The sequence below is a fragment of the Zootoca vivipara genome, chromosome 3, assembly GCF_965207765.1.
Source record: "Zootoca vivipara chromosome 3, rZooViv2.hap1.1, whole genome shotgun sequence".
Taxonomy (NCBI): domain Eukaryota; kingdom Metazoa; phylum Chordata; class Lepidosauria; order Squamata; family Lacertidae; genus Zootoca; species Zootoca vivipara.
In genome coordinates this window covers 17,169,003-17,188,378 of record NC_142586.1, presented here as the reverse complement: position 1 = coordinate 17,188,378, position 19,376 = coordinate 17,169,003, and the positions used below count along the sequence as shown (strand labels likewise).

The 19,376-nt window shown below is 41.0% G+C and overlaps 1 protein-coding gene across 40 annotated transcripts in view; it reads left to right on the top strand.

Annotated features, from left to right (window-relative positions):
* Positions 1-19,376, top strand: part of PUM2 (pumilio RNA binding family member 2) — a 59,869-nt gene that overhangs the window by 22,203 nt on the left and 18,290 nt on the right. For 6 of the 40 annotated variants that reach the window (XM_035110011.3, XM_035109997.3, XM_035109994.3 and 3 more), the window contains 8 exons: positions 957-1,230; positions 1,694-1,787; positions 2,277-2,399; positions 4,619-4,767; positions 7,452-7,593; positions 13,161-13,304; positions 14,838-15,125; positions 17,483-17,719. In XM_035110011.3, coding sequence (XP_034965902.1) covers positions 957-1,230; positions 1,694-1,787; positions 2,277-2,399; positions 4,619-4,767; positions 7,452-7,593; positions 13,161-13,304; positions 14,838-15,125; positions 17,483-17,719 — 1,451 coding nt within the window. The remainder of the gene's footprint in view (positions 1-956; positions 1,231-1,693; positions 1,788-2,276; positions 2,400-4,618; positions 4,768-7,451; positions 7,594-13,160; positions 13,305-14,837; positions 15,126-17,482; positions 17,720-19,376) is intronic. The other 34 variants (XM_088665640.1, XM_088665635.1, XM_035109995.3 and 31 more) reach the window with 17 other exon arrangements.

Here is a 19,376-nt window from a genome sequence, read left to right as displayed (position 1 = left end):
TTTGAGTTCTGTTCCTTTAAGCTAGAGACCTATTGGAGCTGGGACAGCTTTTGCCAGGGTCTTCTTGGCCTCTGTATGTTGGAAAGGGCAAGAAGGGGCTATTCAGGAAGCTCTTTTGGGTGGGCGGCTGATGACAACTAGAATAATATATTATTATTATTATTATTATTATTATTATTATTATTATTATTATTATTATACCCCACCCATCTGGCTGGGTTTCCCCAGCCACTCTGGGCGGCTCCCCGCAGAATATTAAAAATACGATAAAACATCAAACATTAAAAACTTCCCTAAACAGGGCTGCCAGTGGTCTGCCAGATGAACAGATGAAGAGGCCTTGATTACATTCTCTCTCTATATATACTGCAGTCTGGTGGAGTGGCTGTTGCTGGATGACAGTTGAAGAGCAAGTAAAGTAGGGTGGAGTTGACTTCTCAGCAGAGCTGATAGAACAGCTCTTCTTAATCTCCCTCTCTACATTCTATGTACCATCTGGACTGGTTGCTTTCCATGTTAAATGGTGGTTCCCCCCCCCAATTAGACTACTCTGTTCTGTCCACAAGATTTGTCCATTCACTTCAGATCCTGCAACAAAATGTTGCAGAGTATCCTTTCTGACGAGTGTTACAATATGGGCTCAATTCACTCTTTCTCTCCTATTACCAGCTTTCTTTTCTGGTTGACTTTTAACATTCTCTGGCTCCTGAAGGCCATCGGTCCTCATTGGGCTGTTTCTGTAGTTAACCGCTTGAGCTTGCTGTTATAGAGACTAATTCTTTTCATTTCCAGACAAAATCCCAGCATTTCAAAGTGTTCTGTTAAAGCACAGCTGTATGCTGTTTTCCCTAGATCAAGTAACTACAGCTGATACTAATTAAAGAAGTATTTACATTTTCACAAATGCTGTTGTTTAAGCAATGAAGCTGACATCTATTTTGCATTCTTTTCCTAAGCAGTCGTACTCCTGGAAGTCGGCAAGCCTCCCCAACTGAAGTAACTGAGCGTCTGGGGCCGAATCCAAGTGCTGCTGAAGGATTGGCTTCCCTTCCTAATCCTGCAACCCACAAGCCATTGGTGGAAGAATTTTCTAACTCTGAATCTCAGAATTTGGATGCTATGGAACAAGTGGGTCTTGATTCTCTGCAGTTTGATTATCCTGGAAATCAGGTACAAATGGACTCTTCAGGAGCTACTGTGGGACTCTTTGATTACAATTCACAGCAGCAGGTTAGTGTTTTTATACAGCCACATTAAAAAGTGGAACCACAACATTTTGGCAATCACAGGCTGCCACTGAAAATTGCAGCTTCGTAGAGATTTATTCCCGCGTTCTTACCTATGTCCTGGAGTCGTGGTTAGTTCCCAACGTCAGTTCTGCATCATTGGCTGGTAGGGAAGCTAAAAATGTGATAACCAAAGGACATGGCTATATTTGATTGCATGTTAACAGTAAAAGATCAGAAGCTTGCAACACAGAGCTGCCTTTTCTTTTTTTACTGTAGTCTCATGCTTATTATAATGTGTAATTCTGCCGTGATACTGCTTAAGAATGAATTACACCTGAATTTAAACTTCATACATAGTACTATGGATCTTGGACAGTCCTGTGAATGCAACTACACACAGTTTGTTTTTAAATTCTGATTTGGGATTGTTGCTAAAATTAAAAGGTTTAAATTGTTGTTCTTAGCTTTTTCAGAGGACTAACCCTCTCACTGTCCAGCAGTTAACAGCAGCTCAGCAGCAACAATACGCATTGGCAGCGGCACAGCAACCACACATAGGTGAGACATTTTCCCAAGTTTATTTACTTAAATTTCAAGCTTAAAAAAACTGGCAGTGTATTATTGCTGCTTTTCTTTTAATTAAAAGCTTGCTAATTTGGGCAGATCTTTTGACAAACTTGGAATTTTCATTGCTTAAAAGTGAAGTTCTAAAGGTATAATAAGAATTTTTAAAGCTGCTGTTCTGGCAGTGTGATACGTTTTTAAAATATATTTGGTTTTATAAATTTAGTTTTATAGAAATGGCAGCAGTAACTTGGGACTACGGTATGAACATTTCTTAAAGTAGAGCATGAACCTGACAGTTAATGAGAGAAGCGAGAGATACTTTAGTCTTAATTACCTTTTGAAGCCTCTTCAAGAATAGGCTGCATAAATTTCTAAGGCTAATGCGTTTCCAATTTGAATGATGTAATGTGTGTGTGTGTGTGTGTGTGTGTGTGTGGTGTCTTGATTTTGGTGAAATTGAACTTTTTGTTACTGTAACAGGTGTATTTTCGGCAGGTTTGGCTCCAGCTGCTTTTGTGCCAAACCCATACATTATCAGTGCTGCTCCACCAGGTGCTGACCCGTACACGGCAGCAGGTTTAGCTGCAGCAGCTACATTAGCGGGTAAGAAACCACCATCACTCAAGTTAATTACAACAATCTCTTTTTCTCTAGAAATTTGAAAACTTTAGTGTTTGGGCATAAACCACCAAAACGCACAAGAAGGTTGCATTAAGGTCATACTTTGGCTCCTGAAGGCCTTTGGAGTCATTCCGGTTTTTGAACATTCTTTTGGAAGCCGAACATCTGACGGGGCTTCTGTGGGTTCCGATTGGCTGCAGGAGCTTCCTGCAGCCAGTCAGAAGCCGCACTTTAGTTTTCGAACATTTCGGAAGTCAAAGGGACTTCCGGAACGGATTCTGTTTGACTTCCGAGGTACGACTGAGAACTAGTTTAGATATAACACCACAGTATTCTTTTCCCATTTGCTCCTGTTGCCTGAGGCTTGGATTTCATGTTAAATGTGAGGAACAAAGATGTTGGACCAAGAATTACTCCTGCTTTACCTGGAGGGGTTGGCAGACCCTAGGGATTCAAACGTCTATTTACTGAAACATTTTAAGGAAATTGTCTTTCTTACGTTCTACAGCCTTTTAACTAATGACCAAGGGTGGTCATGCATCCTTCTTGTGTTCACCTTGTCACCAGTGGGTCTTTTAGATTGAAGAGAAGCTTAGGGTATTAATTCCTATATTCAGCTTGGTTTTTTGCAGCTGAGTGAAGGGGAGCAGAGGAATTGGGAGTCCAAGAGAAGTGGGAGTAGTTAGATATATAGTGGTACTTTGGTTCTCAAACGGCTTAGTTGTCAAACAAATTGGCTCCTGAACACTGCAAACCCGGAAGTACGTGTTCTGGTTTGTGAGCATTTTTCGGAAGCTGAACGTCCGACACGGCTTCCAGTTGAGTGCAGGAAGCTCTTGCAGCTGCGCCTTGGTTTTCGAATGGTTTTGGGAGTTGAACAGACTCCTGGAACGGTTTAAGTTTGACAACCAAGGTACCACTGTATACTATACACTTGGCTCTGACTTTATTCTGGCTTGAATAGCTAATAGCCCTTAAAGGATGAGGAGATGGCAAACTGTGATGGCAACAGTCTGTGATACTCTCATGGATGTGCAAATCTTTCCCCTTCTTAGAGGCTTAAATAGCTACCTTAAGGCATGGTTTTGCTGCCTGGGGGAATTGGCATGCTGTTCACCCTTGGCGTGAATAAAGCATTGTGGCAGATTGCAAGGCTGATTGTACGTCCTAGCACTTTGAGTCCATGCATGCATGATCTGGACAGTTCAGAAGATATATAAAATAGCTGATTTTCATAGTACCACAGCCACTAGAGAGCTTGTGAGAACATTTTAAAAATGCTGTTGTTTAGGAGTTTTTTATTTTAAATTGTGCTGATAATCATAAACGATATCAGAGGTTCTGTGGGATTTAGTAGAGCTCTGTTTGTACACTACCGCCATCTTTGGACCGCAGGTTGTTCTTGTTAACCGTTTTTGCATGTCTCCTGTATCCCACATTGTTACTTGAGTTCTGGAGCTTGTGTAACTCTGTGAGAGGAGAGGATCATGGGACGCTTGCCTCTATTTGAATTGTTGGGCTACTGTGTTGCACTTCCAATTCAGATATACAGTAGCACCTCGGCTTATGTTACCTTCGGGTAATGTAAACTTTGGGTTGCAAAAGCGGCAACCCCGGAAGTGTTTCGCTGTGTGTGCATGCTCAGAAGTGCTCTACTGTGCCGCATGCATGTGCAGAAGCAGTCCTTGCGGTTGCGGAAACCTGGATATGATCAGAGCTCTGGAACGGATCCCGTCTGCAACCGGAGGTACCACTGTACTGAAGTAACATGTTTGTTAGTTCTTACAGGGATGGCTCTTTAGGGCTCCTGACCCTGTGGAGAAGAGGATTATTGTTTTTTATATATAGGAAGAAAGGTGTTAGTGAAATGGTAGCTCTTCCACTATTGGTATACCCCTTCTTATTTGTCTCTTTGCTGTGCTTGCTTATTTCTCTGCGGGAGGGTAATTCTTTTCTTCCCTCTTCTGATCAGAGGGTGAGAATGGTCCTTTTGGAATGTTTACAGGGAGGGAGGGGGGAAATCTGTCCTGGGGGAGGAGTTCTGCTTTCAGGTACGTGTGCAGAGATTCCCTTTTTGGCATAGGATACTGGGTTTGTTTATGTGTGTTTGTTTTCACACAACCAAGTTAGAACTGATCTCGAGGCTTTTGAGGAGAGACTGTAAATATTTGCGTGTAAAGCCATTCGTTTTGTTTTGTTAGGGCCAGCAGTGGTCCCTCCTCAGTATTACGGAGTTCCTTGGGGAGTGTATCCAGCCAACTTGTTTCAGCAGCAAGCAGCAGCAGCTGCAGCAGCAAACAACACAGCCAATCAACAGGCTGCATCACAGGCACAACAAAGCCAGCAACAGGTAAGCTGGGTGGACACACCTGAGGAGTTAATATATCTGTCTGCACATGCAGTTTTATTGAATGCAATGTGTATTGTTGAATAAAAAGTAATGGTATATCTAACAGTGCACAGTTTATGTGTTTGTCATGCTGGACAGCAGTCTATTCAGTCCATAAGCTTAATTTTGTCAAGTGTATTTCATTATCAAATAGCAGGTATCAAATAGCAGATATCAGTTCTTTCCTCTGAGGGATGAGGCCAGCTAGTTTTGGGGGAAAGCCTCTATTCAGGTTAAAATTTTAGTTTGCCTTCTGAACTACAAAGGTCAGTTTAAAGTTTATAACTAGAAACGCAGGCCTCTCCTTTTGCTTTTTAGTTGGCTTCCTTTTTTTTATTGTGGTAGGCAGGCTTCAGCTGAGTTCAGTGTTGCGAGTTTGCCTGCCAAAATAACAGCAACAAATCAGCAAAGCCCAAATTGAGAAGGGAACAGAGAGGCCAGTATGAAACAAGCTGTCAGGATGTCTCCTACTCAAACCTTCCACCTGCTTAAAACATTAGCACTGGCTCTGAAGGGAAAAGCCTCCTCCTGTTGACCCCATCCCCACTTTTCCTCTACCCACATATGTCGGAAGGAAATGTAGTTGAGGAGCATTGCCCTCAGGACAGCTGAGTACCACCACCGCATTTTCATGTCCTGTTTGGACCAGAAACGGTATGTGCTCTGCCACTGCAGTTCTCCTCTCCACCTAGCATGGACCACAAAGCAGTCTGTGTCAGCAATGCAGTGGCATAATGCAATGCAGACATCTTAGGTAACATCTTCAAGGAATCCTGAGGACAAAGCTTGGGTTCCCTAAAGAACCCAGCACATCTGGAACCCAAGATGGCCACCACTATTAATTTCCTGTGAAGAAATACAGGTGAAAAGTGCATTTATTTCAGTAACGCAACTTAAAAGGTGACACCAATATATGAGATAGATGCATGACATTCAAAGCAAGATATGTCAAGTCATTATTTGTTGTAATGGTAATTATTTGTCGTCAGGCAGGTCAATTATAAATGGAGGAGTGTACAGGTGATACTCAAAAAATTAGAATATCGTCGAAAAGTGCATTTATTTCAGCATTTTTTTGTTTTTCTTTTAATTTTTACAAATGCTTTCTTTTGGAAATTCCACAGTAATAAAACAAATAGTTACAATAATACAAAAATAAGCATCGCTATTAAAGGTAAAGGGACCCCTGACCATTAGATACAGTCGTGATCGACTCTGGGGTTGCGGCGCTCATCTTGCGTTATTGGCCGAGGGAGTTGGTGTACAGCTTCCAGGTCATGTGGCCAGCATGACAAAGCCGCTTCTGTCGAACCAGGGCAGCACACAGAAACGCTGTTTACCTTCCCGCTGGAGCAGTACCTATTTATCTACTTGCACTTTGACATGCTTTCAAACCGCCGACCTTCTGATCGGCAAGCCCTAGGTCTGTGGTTTAACCCACAGCACCACCCGCGTCCCAAGCATTGCTATTACATTTCATTAATTACATTCCATTTACAATTGACCCGCCTAACGACAAATAATTAAAATTACAACAAATAATGACTTGACATATCTTGCTTTGCATGTCATGCATCTATCTCATATATTGGTTTCACCTTTTAAGTTGCGTTACTGAAATAAATGCACTTTTCGACGATACTCTAATTTTCCGAGTATCACCTCGTCCCACACAGCTTCCATTTTGAGTTTCCCTATCGTATTGAGGCTTCTGCTTTTGGTTTTCGAACGTTTTAGAAGTCGAACGGTCTTATGGAATGAATTACGTTTGAAAACCGAGGTTCCACTGTACCTTGTTCACTACAAGCTTCAAATTGAAGGTTAGGAGCACATCCTGGTTCATATTGAGTATGCTTGATAATGGTAATACAGTAAGGAACCATGGTTAAGGGTGGTAGTAAGAATTTTCATAAGTGGAGAGGCACAGGTGAATGGAGTATGTCATTGCATGGTCGGCTAACAATCCCTTAAATGCATTTTAGGACCAGCAAGTGCTGTCTGCAAAGGTTTGAATTCTAAATATATCGCTAAAATCCATAATTACAGTTTAACAGTAATTGCATTTTAAAATGTTCAGTATTTAAAATTTGCAGGTTGAAAGTGGGTAGAAAGACTGTTAAAACGATAACCTGCTCACCACACTTAACCTACTAAATGTCTCTACTTTGGGTTCCTTGCTATTTTTAAACTACAGTGGACGCTCGGGTTGCAAACGTGATCCGTGCGGGAGTGACGTTCGCAACCCGCAGCGTCACGTCTGCGCATGCGTGGGGTGCGATTTAGTGTTTCTGCGCATGCACAAGCGCCGAAACCCGGAAGTAACCCATTCGGGTACTTCCGGGTTCAGCGCGGGACGCAACCTGAAGCGTCTGTAACCCGAGGTATGACTGTACTTTTCAGTGTTATTGAATTACAGAAGGCCTAGCACCTTAAACTTGTGTTTTCTTGTGTCATAATTCTTCCATTGAAGTAGTCTATGCCTGCTTACTTTACCTTATTTATACACTGTTGTTGTTGTTGTGTGTGTGTGTGTTTTAAATCATAACCCCAAAGTACGCACAACAGATGTTCCAGCTTTTTTATACTATGTTACCTTTTTATACTTCACATATTAAGCAGTTAGTGTCACCATTGGTCTTTTGTAGGTTCTTCGTACTGGAGGAAGTCAACGTCCTCTTACTCCCAATCAGGGTCAGCAAGGGCAGCAGCAGGCAGAGTCACTTGCAGCAGCTGCGGCAGCAAATCCAACTTTGGCTTTTGGTCAGGGTCTTGCCACAGGCATGCAAGGTATCTAATGATGAGTTAAGGAAACTAAGAATGAGTTCAAGCTAAATATCCTAAAAATCCTGCTGTGTTCACAGTTGTAGACTGCTGAGATGCAATTTCTTGGTAACTGTTTTTTAAAGTTCCGGTAAAAATTTGAAATGTGACTTTTCATTAACCATGTTTACAGCTGGCAGAAGAAATGTGTGTATAAGATGGGGGAGAATAATGTAGGCTGCTTCCAGCCCCTTTAACATTAAGTAGTCTGTCTGTGCCCTATCCATGGGAGAATTAAATCAACTGTCCAGTGTTAATCTCTTAATTATCACACATTCAGATTATCAGGAGTAATAATGACTTGTATTTTAAGAAACATGAGTGGCATTCCAGTTGTGCACTGGCACTTTCCCATCCCTCCTTTGCGCTTCTGCCCCTTGCAGCTGCCAAAAAATTACTGCTAAGAGTTATGAGACCTTGTGGAATGGGATGGGATCTGGTGCGGTGAGGGAGCTGCAGCAGGGAAGGAACGCCAGCTATCAGAGACAATGTCCTTGTACAAACAGAAATGCTTTCCTTTTGTGCCATGAGATGTTTGGATCCAAGGCATTGTAATTTTTGTGTGTATCTTACTAGGTAATATTTACGATTTGTGACAACATGCAACACACAGCTTAGTGCTTTGTCAGCAGTTTTTCAGTGTGGAAAGTTTGAATTTCAGAAAAAGATTTTAAACCACATTCCTTACATTGGTGCATAATATATTTACATCTTAGAATATGCACTTCGAAGGGCTTGGCGAATGGATGTCTTAAATTTGTCACATGCATTTTTACATTAAGAACTTAGACTTGCATGCATGACATTTAAGGACAGCTACACTGATTTTTCTCTATTGTCTGCTTTTATGCAAAATGTCATTGGTCATCAAGCAGTCCAGAATATCTAATACTTATACAGTAGACTGGTTAATAGCACGACAGTAATATTTCTAAGACAGCTCAGAAGTGCTAAGAATATACAGATGCTTTTAGAGCTTTGCTGCTGCTGCTTTGACTGTGTATACAAAGCATCTTCTAAACATTTCAGCTCTCTGGTGAATGGGGCATCTGACTTGGTCCAGAGTTGAAGCTGTAACTTAGATATTTGTGTGACCTTACGGTACTTACCGTACCTGGTTATGGGATTAGTTTCATGTGAAAATGGCACCTAGTGCTGGTGGTGAATGTGGTTGATGATCTTTCAAAGACTGAAGAAAAAAAGTGGCCACTACAAGTAGGATTGTTGAAGTATCAGGCTTAACTATTTTTTCTGGCATAAGTTTGCTGGGTGGGAAGTCCTTTGAACTTAAGCCACTGTGTAATTATAACACAGTTTTGGTATCATTTGCTCTGGAGTGTTTCTTTGACTCTATTCTATATAATTATTGAACATCTAAAGAACTGATTGACATTCAAAGATGGGAACATTCTCTGGTTCTGTTGTGTTCATCTTTTGGCATACATGAAGTTAGTTTGGGAGTAGCCCCCATTGGACAATTCAAGTAAAGAGGCATAGGATAGCACTGCTTAGCACAGAGCTTTCCAAACTTTTCGTGTTGGTGACACACTCTTAGGACATGCATCATTTCACAACACAGTAATTCAGTTTTGCATTTTGTGACAGTAATTCAATTTTACTAGCAAACCTGAGGTTAAACTAACCCTTTCTAGCCCCAGGAGGAGTGCAGGGAGTGTTTGTGTGACACACCTGCATAGTGCAGCCGACACACTGATGCCGTGACACACAGTTTGGAAAACTCTGGCTTAGCACAGTTCTATGTCCCACTGTGCTCAATGGAACTTACCTCTGTGTATTTGGGTATAGGACTGCAGCCTTAATCACAAAACACCTGTAGCTGGAGAGGAGTAGAGGTGGTTTGATTTTTGTTCCATTTGTTATCTATATATGTAACATCTAATTTGTATAGGGTTCTGTTCAATGGTGTTCCTACAGAAGCGAAACAGATTTCCGCTCGACATGGTGGGCAAGGACAAGAATCAATGTAACTGCTGAGGCCAGACTAATAAAGTTGATAGGAGTGAGGTTGCAGATTTGTCTCAGGGAGGCAATGCTTAGGTTCTGTACTAAGGAAAAGCAGAAATCAGTACAGCGAATGACAATGCTGTAGGAAAGGATCACAGAAACTAGCTTAGCATTTACTGTTTAAGTATGTTGTACCTAATTCAGGATATGGGGCAGGAGTCAGCTTATGAGTCCTGCTACCAGAAGCCCACATAAGGACCTCTGCTAGCACAGTGGGGCTTTCCATTTTGTGTCCCCCCAAAATTGGTTTGGGGGATTGGGAGAACCCTCTAAATAGCATGTAGGGGTTGGGAACGGGGATTATCTTGTCTGGTAAGCTGAAATATTTGTGCTGATGGAACAGTTGCCGTTGCGCTTTGTTGAATTACTCCCTTGGTAAATGAAATGAATACTGACACAGTAATTTACTAATGAATTAATATTACCAAAATATACCAAATTATTTAAGAAAGATTCAAAGGCTGCCTTGGAAAGTTTCTGGAAGGGCAGTTTGTAAATACCTTAAAAGAATAAATGGTACAGAAATAGTAACAACTTCTCTGTTTCATATAAAGCAGCAATTCTCACACCTTTTTCCCAAGGAAATTTCCGCTTAAACATTACTGGAGGTCTTGATGGACCACAATAAACTTCTATTTCCTTCAGTACCAGCTTTGTCAAAATCAGTGCTGTGATATGAAAATTACGGAGCCCTGGCCAACTAGGGACTTTCAACTAACTGGTAGATGTTTAGAATAAATTAGGCTACACAAGTGCCATATTATGAAAATTGCAGGCCCTAGGTCAGGTAATTCTGGCTTGGGTTAAAATGGCTTCTATCTGTCAGAAGAAGAAGAAAATCAAGGCCAGATAGTCTCTGCTGTTCCGTAACCTTTCTGCAGACCTCTTGAATGAAACTTACATACCACCAGCTACCTGCAGACCAGAGTTTGGGAACCTCTGACACATATAAAGGTAAAGGATCAAGGTCCTTTAGCTCAGAAGATTGGAGGTGATGGATTAGATCAATGAAAATAACATTTCTGTTTCTGCAAGATCACTGCAGTGCCTGTTATGCTGTCATGATTCATAAAGTTTTAAAACAAAATAACATTTTAAACCACAGCACAAGTGTTCCTTTGAATTTGCTGTCATTAACGTAGCAATGATTGGTATTAAAGCCTTACTATAATGATGTACATGATTATTAAGTCACCTTTTTGTTAGGGCCGGAAAGCTAGTCAATTGACTACCCAAATAATTCTGTGAAGTCAAGAATTCCCTTCTTGACTATGTCAGTGCTCTATTTTTTTTTTAATGACAGCAATTAATGGAATCAGGATTGCACTCCTGCACACTCCTTATCTAGGAGTAGTCACTGCCCTCTCGATCCACATGTCATAGCTTTCATCAGCTGTATGCTGTAATTGGCTGCTGCTTTGTTCAGAATCGCAGTTTACAAGAAACGTGGAGAAAACCCATACATCCATCATCAGAGGGGGCACAGAGCACAGGTGTCAAAGCATCCATTGTAGTTGCTGTGAGGAGGGTAGGCTGCTGTATGATCAGACATGGTGTTCTATAAAACTCCTGGAGTCTTCTAGAGTGGCCACCTTCAAACTTGGGTCCTTGGATGTTGCAAGACTACAACTCACAGCATCCCAGATCAGTGTCTTAACTGGCTGGGAATGATGGGAGTTGGAGTCCGAAAACAGATGGGAGCCCAAGACTGAAGAGCACGGTCCTAGAGCTTAGCAGCTTCTCTATGACCTAAGTTAAATCTTTTAAATACAGTGGTACCTCGGTTGTCGAGCATCTTGGAAGCTGAACGTTTCAGTTTTTGAACGCCAAAAGCCTTGGAAGTAAATGCTTCCGTTTTTGAACGTGCCTCAGAAGTTGAATGGCTTCTGCTGGAAACCCCCCCCCCCCATTTTCTCCATTGAAATTGCAGGTTGCCCTTTGCGCCTCGGTTTTCAAACATTTCAGAAGCCAAACCATCTTCCGGAACGGATTACATTTGAAAACAGATGTACCACTGTATTTTCAATAAATATTTTACAGGCAAAATGACATGGCCAGGCTGCAGCACATTAATTAAAATTTCACAAAACAAAATGCAAATGCTATTTTGTACCATACAAAGGAACTTGCACCACACCTACATTGCTCTCAACCTTTATATTGGCACTCATACATTTAAAAATTTGAGCCTCTAGTATCATGCATATTTATAGTGATATATTGCACTATTGTGTGATATGCTTAACCTCAAAAAGCAGGTACATTTCCTGAGGAGTGTTCTTTATGGAAAAAAAGCAGTTCTTGGCTCCATTTGTTCTAGAGAAGGGCCATCTATTTGATAAAGAGCAGTTTTTATCTGTGAAAGAGTTTTTGTTATATTACTTGTAACATTTATTCTCTAACGGCCTATTCTGCATTCTTTACAGAGGAGCAGTAAAGCAGAGTGCAGTGAAAGCCTGACCCATTTGCTAGCATGTGAAAATGGTAGTGAAGGTAGTAGAAAAGAACAGCACAGTCTAGTTTTGAATATGCATTTGTAATATGAAACTACACTTCTCCTGTTCCTCAGAAGGTTTCAGTATCCCTGTAACTATATATAGTTCTTTGTTGATTTCAAATGGCATAGAGTCACATGCCTATGAACATGCATGTGATCTCCAGTATCCCTTTCTCCCCATTTAATTTGCACTATTTGCTTGTATTTACAACAAAACGAAACACAGAGCCTCATGGACCTAATCTGCCACTTGCATGCAGCCCTTACATGCATGGAAGGGGGACTTCAGAAGAAACCATTGACTCCCCCCCCCCATCTCCTTGATTGGCTCTGGGTTTCCACACATGTTGTACAGCAGTGCATTGGCTGTTATCTCAAATGACAGGAAGCTTTTACATGTCTGTAGAGGTGACAGATTTGCAGAATGGATCAGCCCCACTCCCCTAAGATTTTTTTGTTCCCCCTTCCAACAAAGTGCTTTTTAATAAGTTTTTTTAAAAATTTTTTTTAAAAAACCTGTTATGCTAAGGTGTCCTCCACTGTGGTTCTGTAGTGTTGCTGGTGGGGGGTGGGGGCATGTCACCAGTTCTCTAAAAACAGATGCCTCTGCCTTGGCTGTATACAAGCAGCACCCTTTCAGGTCATGTTAGGCATCTCGTGCAGCATTTCTTACATCCGTTCCCACTGTCTCAGAAGAGCAGTTATTTTGCTTTGCTTTTCCTTGCTTGGAAAGGTTGGGGCAGACAGGAGAGCAAATAGATGAAGGCAGATGGGGGAGTGGCTCGGAGACAGTTGCTTTGTCTAGTCTTTAGACAAGCAGGTGCATGGCAAACTGTACCTCCGAGCCAAACCTTAGGCACTATATTTGGAATAGAATTGGTTCATCATTTCTAGGAGATAAAAAGCTGTCAGTTTGCTCATTGTTTAAAAAGTGATCCTTCATATAGATGCAAAATAAAACGCTTATCCCAAAATAAATAAATTTTACTAGTGTTTGTTTTGTATTAATTAGGCTATCAAGTCTTAGCCCCCACTGCCTATTATGATCAGACTGGTGCATTGGTAATGGGTCCTGGGGCCAGAACTGGACTTGGAGGACCTGTCAGATTGGTGGCTTCAACACCTGTCATCATCAGTTCTGCAGCTGCACAAGCAGGTAGGTAGATCTTTCGCAGCACTTCCACAATTTGATGGGGAAACATTCTAACAGTAATCAGTTCTCTCCCCCTGCTTGCACTCTTTCAAATAGTGTTGCTATATAGCTAGTATCATTTGCTTGTAGCTCCCGCATATATGCAAGAAAGTTTGTGTTTGAGTTGTTTCTCCCAAGATTTGCATCTCCTGTTCCTTCGCAAGTATAAAAGCTAAATTACTGAAGGACTATTTCCTGGATTGTTTCAGAAATTCCCTTTTACTACCACCACCAAATGCACTCTTCTTTAGATATTGAACATGTGGAGAAATGATTGTATGAACCAGGTTGTATACATAGGTGAACAGAAAGTAAATTGAGATCTGCTGATTTGCAGTAGACATGTGAGGGTTTTTGAATCTTATTTCTTTAAAATTGCCACAAAATGACTTTCTCACCTTGAATTAAGCTGCTGAAATAAAGAAAGCCATTGTGTGACTGGTCTGGGAGCTTAGCCCGGTTCAATTCTGATACAGAAATTAAATTCTGAGGCTCAGAATGTGCTCAGAAGCATCTTGGTTTTTTTTTCTTTTTTGTACTTGGCTGTATTTTAAAACCCAAGTAGAAACCCCAAAAGTAAATCTGCCATACTTCAGTGCTGTAACTTGCATACTTTGCATGCATAGGTTTCAAGGCTCATTCCCTGGCATCTCTAGGTAGGGATGAGAAGGTCTTCTGATTTGAAACCCTGAGGAACTGCTTTCAGTCTGTGTGCATAGTAATGAGCTAGATGTAGCAATAGTAGGGCTCTGTATAAGGCAACCTAGCATGTTTCTATTACCACCCCACACCCCGGGCGCTATACATGTTGGTAGTAATTTCTGTGGTGGCAGCATGCTGCAATTACAGAAGGGACCTCCTGCCATTGCTAAGTTGTAGATACGCCCACATTGGTCAAAAAGATTCTTGCATTGCAGGGGTTGGACTAGATGACCCTTGTGCTCCCTTCCACCTTGATATGATTCTATGCTCAGTCAAGTACACAGAGACATTCACCCTCACAGATTCACCCTCACAGCAAACATTGAAAGGGGGAAAGCAGTGAGAAAGATGACAGCATCTGAAGCTAAGAGATAAGACCCCTTTGCTGCATGTGCAGTGGAAGACTTGCTGCTTGTCTTTTGCAGAAAGCAATAACTACTCTTAATCCTTCAGCTTTCTGTAAAAGATCAGCATACAAGTGGGAGATCCCGCTCCTTCTCCAAGCTCTTTACAGTTTGTGGAGAATAGCATCCAAGGCAGGACAGCTTTCCACAGTGGGAAAGGCTGTTGCATTTGTGGACCCCTTTTCATTTTCCCAACAATTTTCTCTTGTATTTTCATTGAAAATCATTTCGTCTACTTAACACCTTATGCGACAGGGATCATTTTTACGTTGGATATTTCTTTGGTTCGCTGATGATTTGCCTTTATAGGAGAGAGTAATGAAAATAGTCTCATTTTTCTAAAATCGAAATGTTCTAGAATCTGATGACTGAAAACCATGTCTCTTTACAGCAGCAGCAGCAGCAGCTTCAGCTGGAGGAACAGCAAACAACCTCGCAGCAGCCACAAACGGGCTTTTCCGGCCCCTTGGTGCCCAGCCGCAGCCACAGCAGCAGCAAACAAACAGTAGCCTACAGTCCAATTCATTTTATGGCAACAGTACTTTGACCAATAACTCCCAGAGCAGTTCACTCTTTTCGCATGGTCCTGGCCAACCAGGAAGCACATCCCTTGGCTTTGGAAGCAGCAGCTCCTTAGGAGCTGCCATTGGCTCTGCACTCGGTGGATTTGGCGCATCTAGTAAGTTACATTTTTTTAAAGAAGGAAAACTGAACAGGTTGTATGAATGCATAAAAAAGGTACACCTGGAGTTCAACGGAAGGCAGTTTAGCCTGCTAGGCCTTGTACACGAGAAACAGGGTTGAGCGTGTTGATGCCTTTGACAGACGGGTCACATTTGGAGCTTTTAAAACCAATTCTCTATTGTGGTTGATTTGTCTTGTGCTTTTCAAAGTTTATGTCCCTTAAATGCAACTATGGCTGAGCAGTGGGCAAGCGAAATTACGGCCCTCCCCTTCCTACTGGACCTGCTTTAGTTTATAAATGTTTAGGAATAGCCATTTTCTTTTATTTTCATCAGACAATGATCTATACTGTTTTATTTACAGCTTTGATAACACAAGTACCTAAACACCTTTCTAGAATTTGTCAACCTGTTAAGATTGTGGAAATTGGTTTATTATTGAAGGAAGTGTTGAATGTATGGTGAAGCACACATGAGTAGTTTGCTGTTTGCATTGCATAGAAGAAGGTATGTGTGAAGCACACACAATTCTGCGCACGTTACACAATAGAAGTGCGCTTGCACACCCTGACAGTGGAAAATGTCCCATGTGAAACAATTTTTTTAATGTATTGGAGAATTTAATAAAACTCTTTAGTTTTGACCGTTATAAGCAGTTTCCCTTTTTAGTCTTGTAGGATTGTTTTTATCTTAGCTAGTAAATTCCATTTTTTAAACGAGTAGGTATAATGTAGTGTAAAAAAGGTGCCCTTTGTACAAATCTTAAAATGCTTTCAACAGAAAGCTATGAATGGCAAAATGGAGAATTATGTCCATGTCATTTTTACATAGAGTACCCTTAAGACTTCCAAAGTTTTGTTTTCTTTTTCACTCCCATAGCTGAGTATGATACAGATGTGCCCATTTATAAAAACAACCTTATTGTAGTCCTGTGCTCCTTGTACCCTGGCACTAATTAGTTGCAGCCATTTGTCATTTCCAAGTTTAATTCTGTAATCTTGGCTTAATTATATAAACGTAAGTCCATTCAAGTCCCCAATTATGTTTGAAAATGCTATGCATATACTATTTTTAAAAGAGTTCTTCATATTGATAAATTGTTTCCCAGTTATTATATTTGTTAATAATGCTATCCTAAATTAGGATTAAAATATTAGCTGCAACTTATTTCTCCTTGTTACTTGACTATTCCTTTGTAGTGTGCTAAAATCAGGTTCTACAAAGCAGAGTAGGGATATAGCAAAAATGTGTGTCACACATCTCCAGGTTGTGGGTGGGCAGAATGTTAATCCTCTCAGGCAAATGTTGTATGTTGCTTGAGTCCTAGATGATTGATAGATATCAGCCTGCTTCTGTATTTAATTTGACATGATGAATGGCAGTTAATCTGGACATACACTGCATTTCTGAATTAAAAGCAGAATAATTTTGACTGCTTCCTAACAAACATGTGAAGCAGTTCGAGATATTTGCTTGCATTTGCTAAACAGGGAAGCAAAGTTTTACCTAGTATCTTCAAGTATGTTTGGGTAATCTCAACATCTGCCCATTGCCTTACTTTTACATAAAGTAACAGATTAAGATTTTTAAATGGCATGACATTTATCCTATAATATTCAAGTACGTGATTAAACTATTAGTCCATACTTTTTAAGTACATATCCCAGTTCCTTGTTTAAACGTGACCACATATATTTTGCAATTGCAGTTCAAATCCCTTTTATGATCTGCCTTCAAAATGTCATTGGACTTTTTCTTTTTTTAAAGACTGCTTACTTAGAGAGTGTTATCAATTTAAATGAGAAGTGTGGAATCTCAGGGAATTTTTTTAGTAGCAATTGTGAAGTAGCATGAAACAAAATGTATTTTAGGGATTCTCCTGCAGAACCAAATCCCATAGCACTACTGAGCTGGGGGTTGTTGCGTGGGACAAGGGGAGCTCCTGTCAATATAGTAATTCAGCTGGGGAGGGAAAGGGGACACCATTTACGGAAATTATTTCAAATTAATACTCCGCTTCATTGGTTCATTTAAACACAGTACGACATACCTGACTATTGGTCCCAAAGCCCGACTCCAGTGTATCAAAATAACCTCAGAAATGTTACTAAGTCTTGAGTGTGTCGAGACTTGGCGATTGCTTAAAAATCCTTCCTGATTTGAGGGTTAATGCTTGTGCTCATTTTGTGATTTATATTAAATCATGTGTGGTTATCACAGTAATTTGTCTTTGGAATAATTTTGATTGTTATAATGATTGTGATCACATCTGTTATGACCCAGCTGTAGGTTGGGGCTAGGTTTTCCTTGGTTGACGCTGTATGTAATAGGGTCTTTTTATTTCTTCCTTCAGTTGGCAGTTCTGCAAGTAGTAGTGCCACAAGGAGAGAGTCTCTATCTACTAGCTCTGACTTGTACAAAAGATCTAGTAGCAGCCTAGCACCCATAGGGCAGCCATTTTACAATAGTCTGGGATTTTCCTCCTCTCCAAGCCCAATAGGCATGCCTCTGCCAAGCCAAACTCCTGGACATTCACTTACGCCTCCGCCTTCACTTTCATCACATGGATCCTCATCCAGTTTGCATTTAGGTAAAAAAAACAAAAGCCCTTTTTTGTTTGTGTATGTATGTGTGTATATGTATTTTTCTATGTATATTAAATATTTTATGTTGGGTTAAATGTCAATTTGCCTCTTCAGTAAAGGAAACAAATGTTGCATAACGGGCCAGGTCCCAGTATGTTCCTCAGCGCAGTCAAATCTTGTTAACGGATGCAGTTACCAAAAGTTAAATCAGCCCCCTGGGAGCAACATGTTTTCCCATAACCATCCTGCAGACTTGCCACATCAAAACGAAAGCCCGATTTCTAGATAGAGAAAACAAACTGAGATTGGGTTGTTTTGTTGTTGTTGTTGTACGACAGGAAAAGGTATATATATTCCTCTTGTTTCTGTGTTAAACATATGTCTGCTATTCATGGAGTCGGCTTTAGGCTAATGTTTGGTGCGTGGTAGTGGCATGAATTATTATATCTTTGTTAAAGAAAAGCACATGCAAAGTTTGCAGTACTGAAAAATCCTGCTTTTTGAACCAACAGGTTAGAATGATTTTGCAGGAAGTCTTTTAGGAAATTGCCTTCAAAACAGCTGGAGGGAGAACAGCAGTGATATGGTGTCTATAATATATCCTCTCCATCACACCTACTGCATTAGTAATATTTTCATCAAATTTTGTTTATGCTGACACTGTAAATGTTTTACTTAGCATGGTATTAGGCTTATTTTTAAATGATTGAATTACATACATTTTGGGGGGCTTTTTGTGCAATTTGCAATTCTGTACTTTCCTGTTAGTAATGCTGTGAGCCACGTAACTTCAGGTTAGTGTGAGCTATGTAACTTAAGGTTGTATGCTTTACGCTTGTGAACTGTAGAGGCACTGGGAATTTTGCTAGAGAAGGTTTCTCCATCACACAGTTAGATCGTAAAACATGACTACCAGACATGTTTCAAAATGTCATACATATTATAAATATTATAAATCTACCTGTGCTAGGGGCGCGGGTGGCGCTGTGAGTTAAACCACAGAGCCTAGGGCTTGCCGATCAGAAGGTCGGCGGTTTGAATCCCCGCGGAGGGATGAGCTCCCGTTGCTCGGTCCCAGCTCCTGCCAACCTAGCAGTTTGAAAGCACGTCAAAGTGCAAGTAGATAAATAGGTACTGCTACAGCAGGAAGGTAAACAGTGTTTCCGTGTGCTGCTCTGGTTCGCCAGAAGCGGCTTTGTCATGCTGGCCACATGACCTGGAAGCTGTACGCTGGTTCCCTTGGCCAATAACGCGAGATGAGCGCCGCAACCCCAGAGTCGGTCACAACTGGACCTAATGGTCTGGGGTCCCTTTACCTTTTTACTTGTGCTATAATGGCACGGTACCTAATAAATACTCTTTGGTCCTTCCCATTGACTTGTAAAAACAGGCAGTTTGGGCATATATTTATTGGCCCTCTTTTATACTGAGTGCCTGGCTCTATTTAGAGTGTAAGTCATAAGGTTGTCTAGCCTAGTACTTGAATATTGTCTCTACTTGGAGACATTTTTACTTGGAATGTGTTTCAGGTTCTCTTGCAGCTCTGCATTTGAGTAGGGCTTGCATCTTGCCTTTTGATCTGTCCCCAGGAAGAACTGAGGTTTTCTGTCACAATGCAAGGAAAAATACCAGCTTCCTGTAAGCACAGTAGTTGACAAAAGA